At 40.4% G+C, this 15,518-nt stretch overlaps 1 protein-coding gene across 4 annotated transcripts in view; it reads left to right on the top strand.

The window, feature by feature from the left end:
• MICAL2 (microtubule associated monooxygenase, calponin and LIM domain containing 2) overlaps positions 1–15,518 on the top strand; it is a 115,437-nt gene that overhangs the window by 38,138 nt on the left and 61,781 nt on the right. For all 4 annotated transcript variants that reach the window (XM_085063099.1, XM_085063098.1, XM_085063097.1 and 1 more), the window contains exons 3-14: positions 1,797–2,004; positions 2,628–2,744; positions 3,731–3,832; positions 5,684–5,839; positions 6,765–6,865; positions 8,479–8,736; positions 9,589–9,704; positions 10,801–10,927; positions 11,117–11,207; positions 11,301–11,448; positions 13,533–13,732; positions 14,222–14,334. In XM_085063099.1, the coding sequence (XP_084919225.1) occupies positions 1,797–2,004; positions 2,628–2,744; positions 3,731–3,832; positions 5,684–5,839; positions 6,765–6,865; positions 8,479–8,736; positions 9,589–9,704; positions 10,801–10,927; positions 11,117–11,207; positions 11,301–11,448; positions 13,533–13,732; positions 14,222–14,334 (1,737 nt within the window). The remainder of the gene's footprint in view (positions 1–1,796; positions 2,005–2,627; positions 2,745–3,730; positions 3,833–5,683; positions 5,840–6,764; positions 6,866–8,478; positions 8,737–9,588; positions 9,705–10,800; positions 10,928–11,116; positions 11,208–11,300; positions 11,449–13,532; positions 13,733–14,221; positions 14,335–15,518) is intronic.

Raw genomic sequence — 15,518 nt, 5'->3', positions numbered from 1 at the left:
AGTTATTTATTTGTAATACAGTTTGTAAGCGAAAAAACCAGCCTCACCTTATCAGACCATGTATGGGCTTTATTTGTAAAATGTTTCTGCCTGCTCAGCATGACTGGAAAACTCTGTGGCTGTGAAGGCTCAGTCGAGTCACTCACTGGTCAGAGTTCAGAGTTCCCATGTTAATCACAAGAAACGTGTGCACAAAAGTGATCCAGATCCACTAGGGAGCCTCTTCGGTTGGGCTACATCTGCACTCTGTTTTCTTCTTTTATAGTGTTACATCTGTTGTTTTTTTGGTTTTTGTTGTGGGGTTTTGTTTTTTTTTTTTTAATATTCATCCTGCAGTGAGGAATGTTCTTCTGAAATTGTGAATTAAATACATTCTCTTAAGAAGAACAAAGCCAAGTGGCTAATGCAACAGCCTAGCTTTAATATCTCTGGTTAACAAAACGCTTGCCTAAAGCAAAGCTAAAGCACCTCACAGTTGTCTTTCAGTGGGAATTTATTCAAATTATTTATTAAATTATAAAAAAGACATTTTTACACTTTTATGATTTGGATTGGACGAAAGTCAGCACCAGATACTTTTTGCTTAAGTTGTTAAATCTGAAAACAAATGATGACCAAACCAAAATAAATGACTCTATTTTATGAAATTGCAATGTAATGGGAACCAGACTCATATCCAGCAAGCCTGCAGATACAGCTTGAGCTTACTTTGAAACTGCAATCACTGTCTGGCTCTGTGTGTGGGACGAACAGGAGCGTGTCTGGCCTCTGACATAATGGGCTTGGGTTCTCAGCACGGCCCAACTCGGCTGTGCTGGAGCTCTCCTGTCCTCCCAGACCCACCTCAGCTCTCCCTGCTCCAGCCACCACAGAGCTGGAACTCATGGCATGGATTTTGGGAAATCTGGGGGGGTTTAGGGAGGGGGGGTGGATTGCAGGAGGTATGAACAGCAGCATTGTCCAGCCATAAGACTGTTTCTAATCAGTTTTTAGTAATCAGGGAAGGGATTGAATGTAAGCATTAGATATGTTTGGGATTTAATTAGTTTGCTTTCTGGAAATCCTTTGCCTGTTAGTCTGTGAAAAATTACAGCTGTCAACTAAAATTTGGGCAAGAATCCTCCATAATTGTTTTGGAAGCGATTCTTCTGAGGATGCCCAAACTTAGATTTAAGCTCCTGAAATGTGATTGTCCTGAAGGTGAGGATGTTTAGCACTAGGTAAAATGGAATGGGACAGGCCGAGCTCCCTGGCCCTGGTGAAACAGGACAGGTCTGCTGAGCTCCCTTGACGTGTTCTGCTTTATATCAATAGGTGAATCAGGCTGTTGTATCCACCTTTGCTTGAAAGAGAGTAGCTAGTACTGTAAAGCTTCTGGCTTATCGTTGGTTTGTCTAACAAATCTAGTAAATGTACACCCATTTCCTCTTTAAAATAAGAAAAGCCTACACTAAAACCAGTTACTTCCTTTCTCCTCCCTTTTACACAGCTGTAATGCTGTTTATTGCAAGCACTTGAGAAATGCTAAGAGTTAGAAATGTGTTTGGCTTTTTGCTGTTCTTTCAGTTATTCTTCACCTGATTCTTTTATGTCTCCATTAAGCACAGTTTATCCTCCTATACAAATTGGCTGAACACCACACGCGAAAAAATCTAATTTTCATTGATTTAAATAAATTGTTTGCACTCTCAGTAGTGCAAGTCTAGTTGAATTTCAAGTCAGACCAATAGAGTAAGCTGGAAACTGTGTGGAAGTAATGCAAAACGCTGTATCAAACTCCTCCTTTTCTCTGCCAGTGTTTAATTATTGGAGGTGGCCCCTGTGGCTTGCGCACTGCCATAGAACTTGCCTTCCTGGGAGCCAAAGTTGTCGTCGTGGAGAAGCGGGACACTTTCTCGAGGAACAATGTGCTGCATCTCTGGCCATTTACCATCCACGACCTCCGGGGACTGGGAGCAAAGAAGTTTTATGGAAAATTCTGTGCAGGATCTATTGATCACATCAGTAAGTATCTGAGGGCACAGGCACTGTTCGGATAAGAGGTTACCAGGATCAGAAGATTAATGGAGTCTTTCTTGGTTTAGCAGAAAGTTCATCCACCTTAAACATGTGCAAGTGCATGTGTGCACACAGGAGAAAAAATGGTCTCATGTAAGCAAAGTGGCAATAGAATGAGCTAGTCTTATGGAGCAGCTTTTTTTGTTAGTCTGGTATTGTTAAACAATTTGATTATGAATTATGACGAAACTGATATTAATTCCAGTATGTTGGAGGTAGACACAAATAGCAGAGTGGACATATTTTCCTTTACAGGGAAATATGCTGTAAAATTTTCTAAAACACTCAGGTTAGTAGATCCTTTAAATATCATTAAGAGGCAAACTTCTACAAAAGTATTCCAAGAAACTCAACTGAAATGAGTTTTTCCCCCAAGATTGTGCTGCAGGAGGAGAAGTAGAAGGAAGAGAACAACGTCCTGTGGTGGTTGCTACATTTGCATTCATTACAGTATGGGAAAAAGTAATGCTACATGCTTGTGTTAACAACAAATTTTAGTTCCCTAGCAGGCTGGTAGCAACTGTGATTGCTTGCTTATCAAATACATCTTTGTTACTTGCTGCCCACAGGTATTCGACAGCTTCAACTCATCCTCTTCAAAGTTGCACTTATCCTGGGAGTTGAAATTCACGTGAACCTGGAATTTGTGAAAGTCCTGGAGCCTCCTGAAGATCAAGAAAACCAAAGTATGGTTTATTATAATATAGTTCTGTTCACAGCAACTTCTTTTTGTGTCAGGTGTTATTGGAAGTCATTCAAGGCAGCTGAACTCTGCTTAAAAAAATAGGAGGTTTTTGCTCTTCTTATTCAGCCAGCCTTGCTCTGTGCAGTTATAGGCCTGATAAGTATCAGTCTGCCAGAACACTGATAAATCTTAAAATACAACCCAGGCTGAGAAGCTGAGGTTTTGCACTATGCCTCCTGGCATGCATTTGAGGCTTTGTAGGGAGTCTGGTGTGGCTGCTTGGGATCCTCTTGCAAAAACAAATTTTGATTGATAATGTAAATATTGAGGATGGATTAAGCGCCCAGGGCCTCATTTTGCTTTCACATGTGATAAAACTCCCACTGGCACACTGAGTTTTACCGGAATTCTTATGCAAGATTTTTAAACAATGGAAAAAGATTTCTCATTTTCTTTATATTTATTTTTTAATATTAGTATTTAGGATGTGGTAACAAGAGAATATTTTAAAATTTGAGTTTAATTAAAATACTATGCTATTTCTTTAAAGGGTCATGTAGTGACATATATTGGTTTAAGTAGCTAAAGTATGTATAATTTTAAAATAGGGGCAGTACAAGCCCTTCCACATAATCAGCTTTGTAACAAGATTGTATTTAGCTTTGTGAGTATGCTTCCATTTAGTTTCTGTTTAGAAGACAATTAAAAGCATTGATGATAGAATGCTATTTTTCTTTTTTTGATAGCCAGCTCTTCCTTGCTGCAACCACATGTGTGTACTGTCCTGGTAAGGTGGCTGTGGGGTTATTTCTGTGAGAATGAAGTACTTGAGCATTTTCTTGTGATGTGCGTCTCAGAGAAGGTTATTGCACTAGGTGGTCAGAGAATGAGAAATAAACCCTTTATTCTAGTGCCCTTTCCTCAGACTCTGAAATCACTTCTCCACTGTAATACTGAAGAATTAGTAAATACTATTTATGTTTTCAGAGACTGGTTGGAGGGCTGAATTTCTCCCCATGGATCACCCTTTGTCAGAGTATGAATTTGATGTTATCATCGGTGCGGATGGCCGCAGGAACACATTAGAAGGTGGGTAAATGTGTGTCTTTAAACTTACTAATGATCTTTAGGATATCTTGAAAGACAGAAAGGAGAAGAGGAAGTCAGAGGAGAACACAAAGCAACAGGTTACCTTTCAATCTGCTGAAGTCTGTGTGAAAGCTATTACTTTATGTGGTATCTTTTGATTTTGTTGTTAAGTTGTTGCTCAAAATAAGACACTTAATGTCATTACTGCTTCTGAGCTCTGTGTATCTGCACTGCCTACAGAATGTATTATGGTGCCATTGGGCTTGCTTCAAGCTTTAGTAATTATGTGATGATCTAACTTGAAGGAGGCTGATGGGATACATGTCAGGAATTGCATAGCCTTTGCTGTTGTGCTGTGAATTTGCCCTGTATGCTTGAACTAATGACCACAAGGTGACTGCCAGGTGTTTAATGAGGGCAACAGAGGCATTGCTTTTTTGTAAACGAAACTAAGCTTCAGAAGCAATTCCTTTAGAAACAACAGCTAAATATAATAAATAGCTCTAAGGTGTGTGGGAGGAGTGGGGGTAAATGCTTCCTGAACTTGAGTCACTGCTGAGAATTCAGACCACCTGAAATATCTTTCCCAGAGAGACACTAGATAAGCTGCTCCTGCATCACACAGACCAGCCTGTTACTTAATTATATATTTCCCTTTTAACTCTAATTACAGCCATGCTAGTTTCCATTCACTAAGTACACTATTTCCTTTTTTTTTAATTAGCTTCGTAGTTTGTCTGCTTATTCTTTTATCTGCCAACCACAGTGTGCTTACAGCTAATTCCTTATAATGCTGTACTGGAAATTTCCCTACATTGTTGGCCAGCTGTCCCCCATAAAAGACTGTTTAAATAGTGAGGTAGCAGCAAACCCTAATTATTCTTACCTTGGCTGCAGGCTCTATTGAGAACTTAATGTTTATCATCACACCAAGATCTAGGGGAGAATTGTTGCACTGAAGATATGTACAGAAGCTGGTGTTGTCGTATTAAATCTATCCCAATGAAATAACAAGCACATCAAGAAGCAGAGAGGAAAAAATTTGTAACCAATTTATTTCTTTTTATAAAATACACATATTCTCTGAAGTGATCTGCAGTGGGCTAAAAATATTCTAAGGATCCTCAGTCCTACTTAATTTAATTATGGATAAGGGGAACATACGAATGGAAAAACTTGAATATGTGGTTGCAAGATTGTGGCTTAGTGGGCTTTTTTTTGTGAAAAGTGGAAGCAAAGATGGAGAGAGAGAGGAATTTCTCTGTTGGTCTCACCTTGGAAATAGAACATTTGAGCCACTGAATGTTTTTCAAACCCAAATGTCTTTGAAAAGTCTCATTAGTGTGTGCACCTAAGCACTGCTACAGAGGTTTCTATTTTTCACCTCTTTCTCTGCTGCTTTTGACTACTGATCTCTTCCATCTTTTTTTCATGAGCTCTTTACTACCTCTGTAACAAATATCTAATTTGCCGTTTAGTATGTTAAAAATGTCTCCCTCCACTGAATTTGATCCGTGCTGTTTCCAGACATGTCCAAAAAAGTTCCATGTTTTTCTTTAGTCATAATTTTTCCTTGACTTCTTCTCTTACTTCTACACCCAACCATTTTTTTAATGAGACTTTCTGGCTTTTTAATGAGAATGCAGCACAGCTCTAGTTTTGCCGCTGAAAATGGGCAGAAAAGACTTTATATTCAAGGGAATTTTGGAGGAATGGCGGAATCTACTGATGGTGTGGTGTTTGAAGTGTAGGAGTAGATCTAGGAAAGATACTGAGCTGCCTTGAGCTGACCATCCCTGAAAGTCCAGTTTGAAGTTTTCAGTGATTTTAATTGTTTTTTTTGCTCACCAGGTTTCAGGAGGAAGGAATTTCGTGGAAAGCTGGCCATAGCAATCACTGCCAATTTTATAAACAGAAATACAACTGCAGAAGCCAAGGTAGAAGAAATTAGTGGTGTTGCTTTCATCTTCAATCAGAAATTCTTCCAGGACCTTAAAGAGGAAACAGGTGGGTGCATCCTCATTTTTTTCCTCTACCGAATACAAGAGGCAGCAGAGGAACTCTATGTGCCAGGCCACCCTCCTGTTACTGGTGACATGATTTTGGAAAACTTTGTATAAAAAATTTCCAAGTGATAAAATGTTGTTGATGTCAGAATCTTGCAGATGAAGGTGTCCATTTATGGTACAGTGGGATATTTTTTTAGCTTGGGTGTTGCCACATCATGGTTTGTTTTAATGTTTAAATTTTTCTCTACGGTAAAAATGTCTGCTATGTTGGACAAATTTGGAAGAGCATTTTCAGGGCCCAGAGATTTTCCCTTAAGACATAATTTGTTTTGTTTCTATCCGTTCACATGCTGAACAGCTTAAACCCTTTTTCAAAGTCTCTGCCCTTCTGGGAGGAGTTTATTCTTGCTTTTTGATGTGTGGAGCTGATAAACTGAGAAGAACTAGAATCTGCCATAAATACTAAAAATGTAAACTGTGAAGTACGTCTTAATGAAAAGGGCTTTCAGAATAGTTGCATCCACTCTTAGTAAAAGCAATTCTAGTCTTGATTTACAGTTGTTTGTTTTTTTTTTTTTTAAGTTGTAATTGAAATCAAACCCCCTGGTTAGACTCAATGCCAGAGCCCTAGCAACCTGAAAAACACTTTGTTCCCTTGGCGCCCAGTTCTACCTCTGCTGGTAGTTAACTGGCTGTTCCTGAAAGAACAACTTTAAATTGTGCTGAGAAAAACCTCTTATTGGGTGAGACAAACCTCCTCTCTTGTTTTGTTTCATTGCATTTTGTCCACTAATCCTTCATCCCAGCTGGGAAAGCAACTGCATCCCAAGAAGGAAAGGCACCTGCCGGGATCAATCACATGTTGATAGTAAATGACACAGGCAGGGCACTGCACTTGGTAACAAATGTGTATCTCTTTTCAGGGATTGACCTGGAGAATATTGTTTACTATAAAGACAGCACTCATTATTTTGTGATGACAGCAAAAAAGCAGAGTCTTCTGGACAAAGGAGTGATTATTAACGTATGTAAAGATGCTGGTTAAAGCCTTGTTTTATTTACTTGGCACAGAATAAGTGTGAACATCTGCATAAACGTTGTTGCATGTTAGAGAGGGTGTTTGTAGACTTAATCACTTCATTCAAGCTCAAGTCGCTTGGATCCTTGCTCTGACATTTTTAGAATTTGCTTTTCCTTTCAGTCAGCTCAAAGTTTCTATAGAGAACTGAAAACAATGCTTCCTAAATTTATCAGTTCTGAAACTGGCCGAAATGAGATCTTGACTCACTTTGGAAATATGTGATGTGATCATCACACCAGAAAATAAAAACCTTGATTATCTAAGAATGAACTGAACACATCTCTGTCCAGTTTTATCAAGCAAATAAGGAAGCATAAAAGCCTACCCTAGGCTAAACTGCAAATTCTCTGAAGTGGGTGAAAGATGATAGAAGGCGGCTATAAACATGATGGTCTGAACTTTGAGGGGTACTTGGGATTTTGAGGCATTTTCTTTTTCTTTTTTTCTTTTTTTGTCTTCTGTCAAATGTAGGGGTTTATTTTCTTTTGTTTCTAGAAAGTGTTATGGCACCACTTAAATTTCCCTTCCTGAAAACCCAAGAGAGGTCAATTTTTCTTGCAAAGTAAGACAGTGCCAAAACAGCCAAGTGTAATTTCCTGAAGGAAGTACTTGTGGGGAACCATCAGAGGGCTTCTTGGCTTTCTGATGAGATGACTTAGCTCAGTGCCATGATTCCCTGCCCTTTTGGAAGCCAGGAGCTCCCAGGGCAGAGGAGCTGTCCATGACCAGCCAGAGTGGGAGAGAGGAAGAGCAGAAGCCCTTGGGGGGAGTGGGTTGTGGGGCTGGTGTTTGTAGGAGGGGGCAGTCCCAGGAGGTCTGTGGGGAGTTTGGAGCAGAGGAACAGCAGCTGTGGCTCATCAGAACTGTTTTCCTGACCTACTCAGGTCTTAGTGGAAAAAAAAAAAAAAAACCACCCCAGTCTGTCTGGAACAACTGGGCTAATAGCGGTTCTGTGGTATCATCTGTGATTAAGGGTCTCATCCACGATTAGGCTGGAAATAGAACCTGCCTTATTAATGATCACTGGCTTTAAGTAGGATGACCTGTAAAGGCAGGGTCCTTTATCACTCTGGCCAAAAAAAACCCCAGCCCAAAACTGAACAACAGAAGGCTGCTATGATCTAAGTTTGAAAGTGGTGGTGTTATTGAGAGGTTGAGTCAAACCTTGAGGCTGAGCCCCACATGCTACATCATCAGTGTTTCTGCTCTCCTGTGGTTTCAGATGTGGGGTGCATGTGTGCAGAAAAGCATTGCAGTGAAGATGTTATCTTTTTGAATGTGAGGGAATAATGTTCTGAAAGTAACACATAACCAAGGAACTAAAAGAAACTATAATGTTCTGTTGTAAACAAAGCTGCTTGTTCAGTGTTGGCAAGGAAAGTTTCTGTTTGGGGTAGTTCCTATGTTTGTGCATTGGCTTTTTGGAAGAGATGACAAGTCTCACTCAGTTCTTGTTGCTGTGAGATGTGTGGCTCCCAGTCGTTCTGTGAGACTGCAGTGTTCCAAGGCAGAGAGGATATTGGAGTCTCTCATCCCACATCCTTCTCTCCTTGCAGGACTCCGTTGATACCGAACTGCTGCTCTGTGGGGAAAATGTGAACCAGAGCAATTTGCTGTCCTATGCCAGAGAAGCTGCTGACTTTGCAACCAACTACCAACTGCCTTCCTTGGATTTTGCAATTAATCACTATGGCCAACCAGATGTAGCAATGTTTGATTTTACTTCCATGTATGCATCTGAAAATGCTGCGCTGGTAAGAGAGAGGCACAGACATCAGCTCCTGGTGGCACTTGTTGGAGATAGTTTGCTTGAGGTATATCTTGGAATGCCTTACAAGTACTTTTAATTTTTTTTACTCTAATTCCTTAATCCAACCATTAAATTTGTCTTCCAATATAAAATGACCTCTTTTACATGTCCTGAAGCAGTGGTACTTTCTTTGGAATAGACTTTTTTTTTCTTTTTTTTTTCTCACTTTTTATGCCATAGTTTGTCATAGCTAATGCTTGGCTGGCAGCCTCTGGCTGAGATCCCATTTTGCTTTATGCAAGTTGTGTTTCTGTCTGAAATCTGTGAGCTCCGTGTCCTCAGCTTGGGTGCATGACATAATTTTCCTGAATTCCATTATTGACAAAAACGTGGTCCATATTATTATTGCAGTCTCTTTGCTGTAGTATGTTCCTTTTTTTTTTTCTGAAGTGGAAAGTGTATGTAGCAACTATTTTTTCTTGTTTTGTTTTTGTTTGTTTAAACTCACAATGACAACCTGAAGCAATTAAAAAGAACAGTACAAAGCAAATCTAGATGAGAAGGGCATCTTTTTTTTTTTTTTTTTTACTTTCTCTCCTTGAATAATTCTTGAGTCTTCTTTCTTTTCCTCCTATTACCTTTTTGAGATTTTACCTTTTGAGGCTAAGAAATTTGTTTTTAATTATATAAGTTAAGAAAACGAAGAAGTGAAAGAAGCAGTCTTTCCTTCCTTACCTAATAATTGGAAGAGAGACACATGTAAACCGGCAAGTGTTGCCTATTTTGCATTTTGACTCTTTCTGGGCTATTTTTCCAAGACAGTATGAAACCCTAGACTCCAAATCCGCATTGAGAGTTACTTTTGTAATAAGCACTTAAGAAATGCAAGGAATTAAAGTGTGAATGATTCTTACAGCCCTTCTGGCCAATGGGTACTGGCTGTGCAAGAGGCTTCTTGGCTGCCTTTGATACTGCGTGGATGGTGCGGAGCTGGGCTCAGGGGAAGCCCCCGTTGGAGATCCTGGCTGAACGGTGAGTGCTGCTCTGGTCTCCATCATTTCCAGTGTTTTAATGAGTCACACCATGGGTAGAAGGCAGTGGATTTCAGAATGCCATCAGGAAAAATATTATTAGGGTTTAAATCACTGATCTGCATCACTTAATCACTAGAATTAAGTGTGATTCTTAGAGAAATAAACAAAAGATACCTTGTATATCTGTATATATATATTTAAAAACCCAATCCTCCAACCATCTCAACGCCTGATTTTTTTGTTCTAAAATATGAAAAAGAAAATCCTAAAAGAAGTTTAAATAAATGCTTCAACACTAACAGCTTTTGTAGTTGGTCTTTGTGATTTTAACTCTGCAGTTTGGCTTAGTGGTGCTCTCTTTAGGCTGATAAATATGTGGCAAAGGAGAATTGTTATAATGCTGCACCGTAAGCTTTTTTGTGACTGGAGCAAAAAATCTGTTGATAAGTACAGCAGCAGTCCTGGTGTCACTGTGGTCTGATGGATGAAGCTGCTGATTTGTTCCTGCTGGCAGCCACCCTGCTCTGCTACAGCTGCCCAGGCTGTTTTGGGGCAGATATGTAATAGGAATAGTCATGGTTGTGGTAATGCAAGCAGGAGCTTTACTAACTACAGCACTTTGAGAAGTTTTAAGATAGAAGCCTGTGGGATGACTCAAACACAGCCTAATCCCAAATGGAAAATTGAACAGCATAGTAAAATAAGCTGTGGTGGTTATAGGAATTGCAGGATGACAGGATTTAGTGCTGTTATGTGGTAAAGAAGTTACTCCTTGAGTGGATGTTAAAGCAAAACCAGATGACTGGATGATGTAACCTCCTTTTTTTTTTTTTTTTTCTTCTTTTTCTTGCTCACTTCCTGCCTCAGGAAAATATGGGCATAAGCTCTAAGTGTCTGTCTTGTGCTTTTTCTGTCTGGCATCCTTCTGTTGAGTGGGGATAAGAAATGGGATGGATGCATTATGCATTTAGCCTGTAACACTTGTCCTGGCAGAACCAAAATAAGGTTCAGGCAGCTGGAAAAACCCCCCAGTCTCTTTATATAAATAAATATTTATTTTAATATGTAACTCTTGCATCTTTTTCCTCTCTAAGAGAGAGCATTTACCGACTCTTGCCTCAGACAACCCCTGAAAACATTAATAAGAACTTTGACCAGTACACCATTGACCCAGGAACGAGATACCCGAACTTGAACTCGAGCTGTGTTCGACCTCACCAGGTCAGTACTTAAAAGGCTTGCTTGTGAAATCAGTTCTTTTTTTGTCTAGGATAAATAGGAGCTGCAAGGAGTGTGTAAACAAAACCTTCAGGAGACTGCTTAATGTAGAACCAGCTGCTGATAAAGTTAACCTGGAAACAAAACTGGTTTTTTGTCTGACATTTTGCTGGTAATTGCTTTTCCTTGTAGGTGAGACAATTATATGTTACCAATGAGCTACAGCACTGTCCTCTTGAAAGAGTGAGCTCTATTAGAAGATCAGTGAATCTCACAAGACAAGGTAAGTGGCATCTCACGGTTGCTGTGGCTTAACATTTGTGGCCTGCTGAGCATGCAAAAACTGACTGAGATGTTTATTCTCCTGTTTCTGCAGAGTCAGACATTCGGCCTAACAAGCTTTTGACGTGGTGCCAGAAGCAGACAGAGGGGTACCGAAATGTTAATGTCACCGACCTGACCACCTCCTGGAAAAGTGGCCTCGCGCTGTGTGCCATCATCCATCGCTTCAGGCCTGACCTCATGTAAGTGACATCTATGGGCCTTGTTGGGTGAGGCATTTACCAGAGTGTAGTGTGAGACCAACCAGAACAGCACTGGCACTCTACAGTCTCTTTCTGTGGCTGCTTTCTGCAAGGAAGTGCACACCATGACCATGTTTGAGGGGGTGGAGAGGGTGGGGTTGGTTTTGCTTTGTTTCTTCTGTATGTCCTTGCATACCATTTAAAACGAAATATATATGTGCTTTCAAAGAGCTGGGAAGGCTTTGAACTCTGTGATTTATCATGTTTGTGGGAGTCATGTGCCTATTTGAAATGAAATTTGCAGTGCTGGGGGAATGTGTAGAGCATTCCTGGGTCCTGGAGACAGGTTTTTAGTGTCCATTTGAAACCATAGCCATAGAGGCAGTCATGTGTTACAGAAATCCTGGGTGAGCCTGGAATGAGCCATACTTCATGTGTTGTAGTGGTTGCTGTGTCAGTCAAGTAGGGAAATGTTGGACTGTGGAGGTGGAGGCTTTGCACAGCTCTCTGTCCAGGAGAGCACAGAGCCCTTTCACATGGGCACAACAAGGGATGGGCCTTGAAAATTAACTGCCTTAGGGATTTAGTATAAGCCAGCATTCCCCTTTTGGCAGTGTTCCTGAGGTCCTAATGCTGTGTGATCCCAGCTTCATGCATCTGAATATTTTGTTATGTCCCTTAGTTAGATACCAGGAGGGTCAGTGTGTAACAAGTGTGAGGAAATGACAATTGCTGGTGCTGCTGGGTGCAGTCAGTGGGGTGACACTTTCTTGTCAGCAGTCTCCAAAATGCAGTGGGTGCATTTTCTTGTTGTCCTATGGAGTCTTAGGCATCACACGTGAATTATTGTCAACCTCCTTTTATTGTGGATAAGTGAAAGGAATGATTGAGCTCTTTTATGAGGTGTGATAAATTGGAAAAAATAGGAGTGCCTGTTTGTACAGTTCTGCCAGAGGAAGAGCTGGGATTTTAAGAATAGGATAGTTTTTTTTGCCTTGGGTAAGTTAAAAAAAATAGAATTATGGATCTGTTTGTGACTATGGAGGGGAGAAGGTATAGAAAGCAAAGTAATCTTTTGTGCCTGTGGAAAACAGGTCTCTTAAGCACTGCTGTCTGCAAAGGCGGTAAATTTATCTTTCTGAGCTAACAGACCTCCTGCTGTTTAATTAACATTGTGTTTAGATCTTGTTGGCTTTTTGTATTCAATGAGCCTGCTGAAGGACTTGGCCAGATGAAAGCCAGGCAGGCAAGAGAGGTGGCTGCCAGTGACACCCCTCTGAATCTGGATTGTGCTTCAGAAATGAGCAGTGGGTGGCTTGAGAGGAGAAATTCTTTGGAGATTCAAAAACTCACATTTCATTGTGAGGAGAAAGAAACCATCCTGCCTGGAGCTTTGTAATTTATTCACATGTTTATTTTAATCATGAATTTTGGAAGCTGTTCAAAAGATCAGAGTCTTAGAATAGGTCCCATAGAAAATGGATTAGAGAGTGGATAACAGAGTTCCAGATGTGTGATGTACTTATTTAGTGCACTGCTAAATTCAGTTATGACCTGGACAGGAGGTCCTCACTCAAACTGTGTGTGTAACACCTTCAAAAAAGAAAGGTAGTGACTGCATGTGTGTGCACACACATATAACATGCTACTTCCATAGAATGCTATCCTAAATTTATTTCTCATGGCTTTGATGATTTATAGAGCTGATTAAACCTAAGAAATCAGTTGCTAATGGATGAAGTCTGTAGTAATGCAGCTGTGTTTTGAGAGAGAAAAGATTCTTAACACTTCTGAGAAAGAATTACATTTCCCCATAAATAAGGGGATCCTTTTTTGTGGGACTACATCAAGATCCAGTTCAGTGAAAAAGTAAATTACATTCCTGGCTAAGCTGGTATTTGTAATAATGGGATTTTTGTGAGACTCTTACCTTTGGAATTGTGTGGACTCTGTAGCTCTGACCCAGCGAAATGCCTGTGCCCTCACTTCTGGTGCTGCTGTGCTCCTCTCCCTGCAAGGGAGCACTGCATGTGCCCAAGGGGAACAGAGAGCAAAGCCACTGATGCCATGTGTTGTCCCCACAGTGACTTTGATGCCCTGAACGAAGAGGATGTTGTCAAAAACAACCAGCTGGCGTTTGATGTGGCCGAGCAGGAGTTTGGGATCCCCCCGGTGACCACAGCCAAGGAGCTGGGCTCAGCTGGGGAGCCTGACAAGCTCAGCATGGTCATGTACCTGTCTAAGTTCTACGAGCTGTTCCGGGGCACCCCTCTGCAGGCAGTGGGTAAGCCAAGTCCCTGCACCTTTGGAAAGTGTGGGAAGGAGAAGCACTTCATCCAGGCTGCTGACGAGCACTGCTCTGGAGCCAAGAGTTCTTTCCCAGCTGAGCTGTTCTGGCATGCCTGTGTGCAATAGTTACCTTGGGCTTAGCTCAGGAAAGGGGGGAAAGCTTGATTGAAGACCAAAGTTTTGTGGGTCCTTGGTGGTTTCAGGGAATAGGAGCAGCTGGATAACTGCAGCTTGACATCATGAAGTTCATGTATCAAGTTGTTAGCTTGATCCCGTGGTAAGGATGACTGCACATGCACATTCATGCTTGTGTGTTTCTCTTCCTTTTGTAAAAAAGTCACCCTACATTGTATGTATTGACTTTTGTTTGCCTGTGTTTCTTATATATAATTGCTACCACCGTTCAACTGGAAAGCTTTGGCTTAGTCAAAATGATTTAAAAACAAATCTAAGTAAATATCGTAAGCAGTTGTTTTTTGAACAGATGCTGCTGAGAAGCAAAATGGAGAAAATAACGACCTTGGTTCAGCAAAATCATCGAATTTCATCTTTAATAATTATATCAATTTAACTTTACCAAGAAAACGAGTACCAAAGGTAAGTTGTGAAGGAAGACTTGCCCTATGATTTTTTTTTTTTCCTGAAAATATGAAAATAAACTTTCAGGCTCAGAAATAAGGGGTTCTTATATGTGCTGCAATAGTTTTCTGGGCTATTTCTACCTTTGAGAAGAACGATATTGTAGTTCTATATTTCTCAAGTTAAATATACAGCCATGCTGTTGTATATTAGTTCAAATAATAGGTATGCTAGGCTGTTTATTGATTGGGAGGGAGCACTGTTTAAAAAAAAGTGATTTGCACAGTTTGTGGATGCTGTGAAGGTGCTTTTCAACTCTTATAGAAGAAACCTGCAACGGTAACAAACAGTGGGCAGGTTGATCAGCAGCTCTGGGATAATAATCTCTTAGTCATGCCCATGTACTTTTCTCTCTTGGTCACTTATTAATGAAAACTTACTGACAGGCCCTGTTACATCACTGTATTACAAAAAAATCCATGCCCATACATGCTGACACTGGTGATTAAAGACTCCAGAGCTGTGAAGCATTGCAGAGTCCTGAGTTAATCCATGTTCATATATACTGCATTTCTCAGTATTTTAATATATTGCTATTTAAATTTGTTGCTCTCTGGTCTTGTAGAAATGTCATTTCTATTTTTTTTTTCACCTGAAGAATTACTCCAGAATTTCCAGATACTTCTTATGCTGACTTTTGTCTTGAATATGCTCCATCCACAGACACATTTTCAAAACCTGTGGACAGTCAATTGTCCACTAACCTCATATATGCTTGTTAGGAAATGATTTTTCCCTGCCACCCACATATACACAAAACCAAGTGACATGTTTCCTAGATAACCAAGCAGTGAGAAAACAAACAGACAAAATAAACTTTGCCTTTTCTTGTGGGTGACTTCTTCAGAAGAAAAATCTTTTATCATGACCACAGTGTTGTTTTTCAAAGAGTTGTCTGCAGAATAGACCTTTAGCGGTGGAGAGAGTTTTTCATTACTAAGTCATACAGCCTCTGATTAACCTCCTGTCATGAAATAAGCCTTCTGTCATAGCAGGAGCTGTAGTTCTTGGCAGTACATGAAAGCACAAGGTGATTTGCTTGAAGGGCCCCTCTGGTTTCACACTATGGGGTCTCATTCGAAATGAGGAGTGGAAGTGGTATTTCCCAAATCAGCTTGGGAAATGAGGCATTTTGTGTGAGG

The sequence above is a fragment of the Lichenostomus cassidix genome, chromosome 5, assembly GCF_008360975.1.
Source record: "Lichenostomus cassidix isolate B80296 chromosome 5, HeHo_3.0, whole genome shotgun sequence".
Taxonomy (NCBI): Eukaryota; Metazoa; Chordata; class Aves; order Passeriformes; family Meliphagidae; genus Lichenostomus; species Lichenostomus cassidix.
This window is presented reverse-complemented; position numbering and strand designations above follow the sequence as displayed.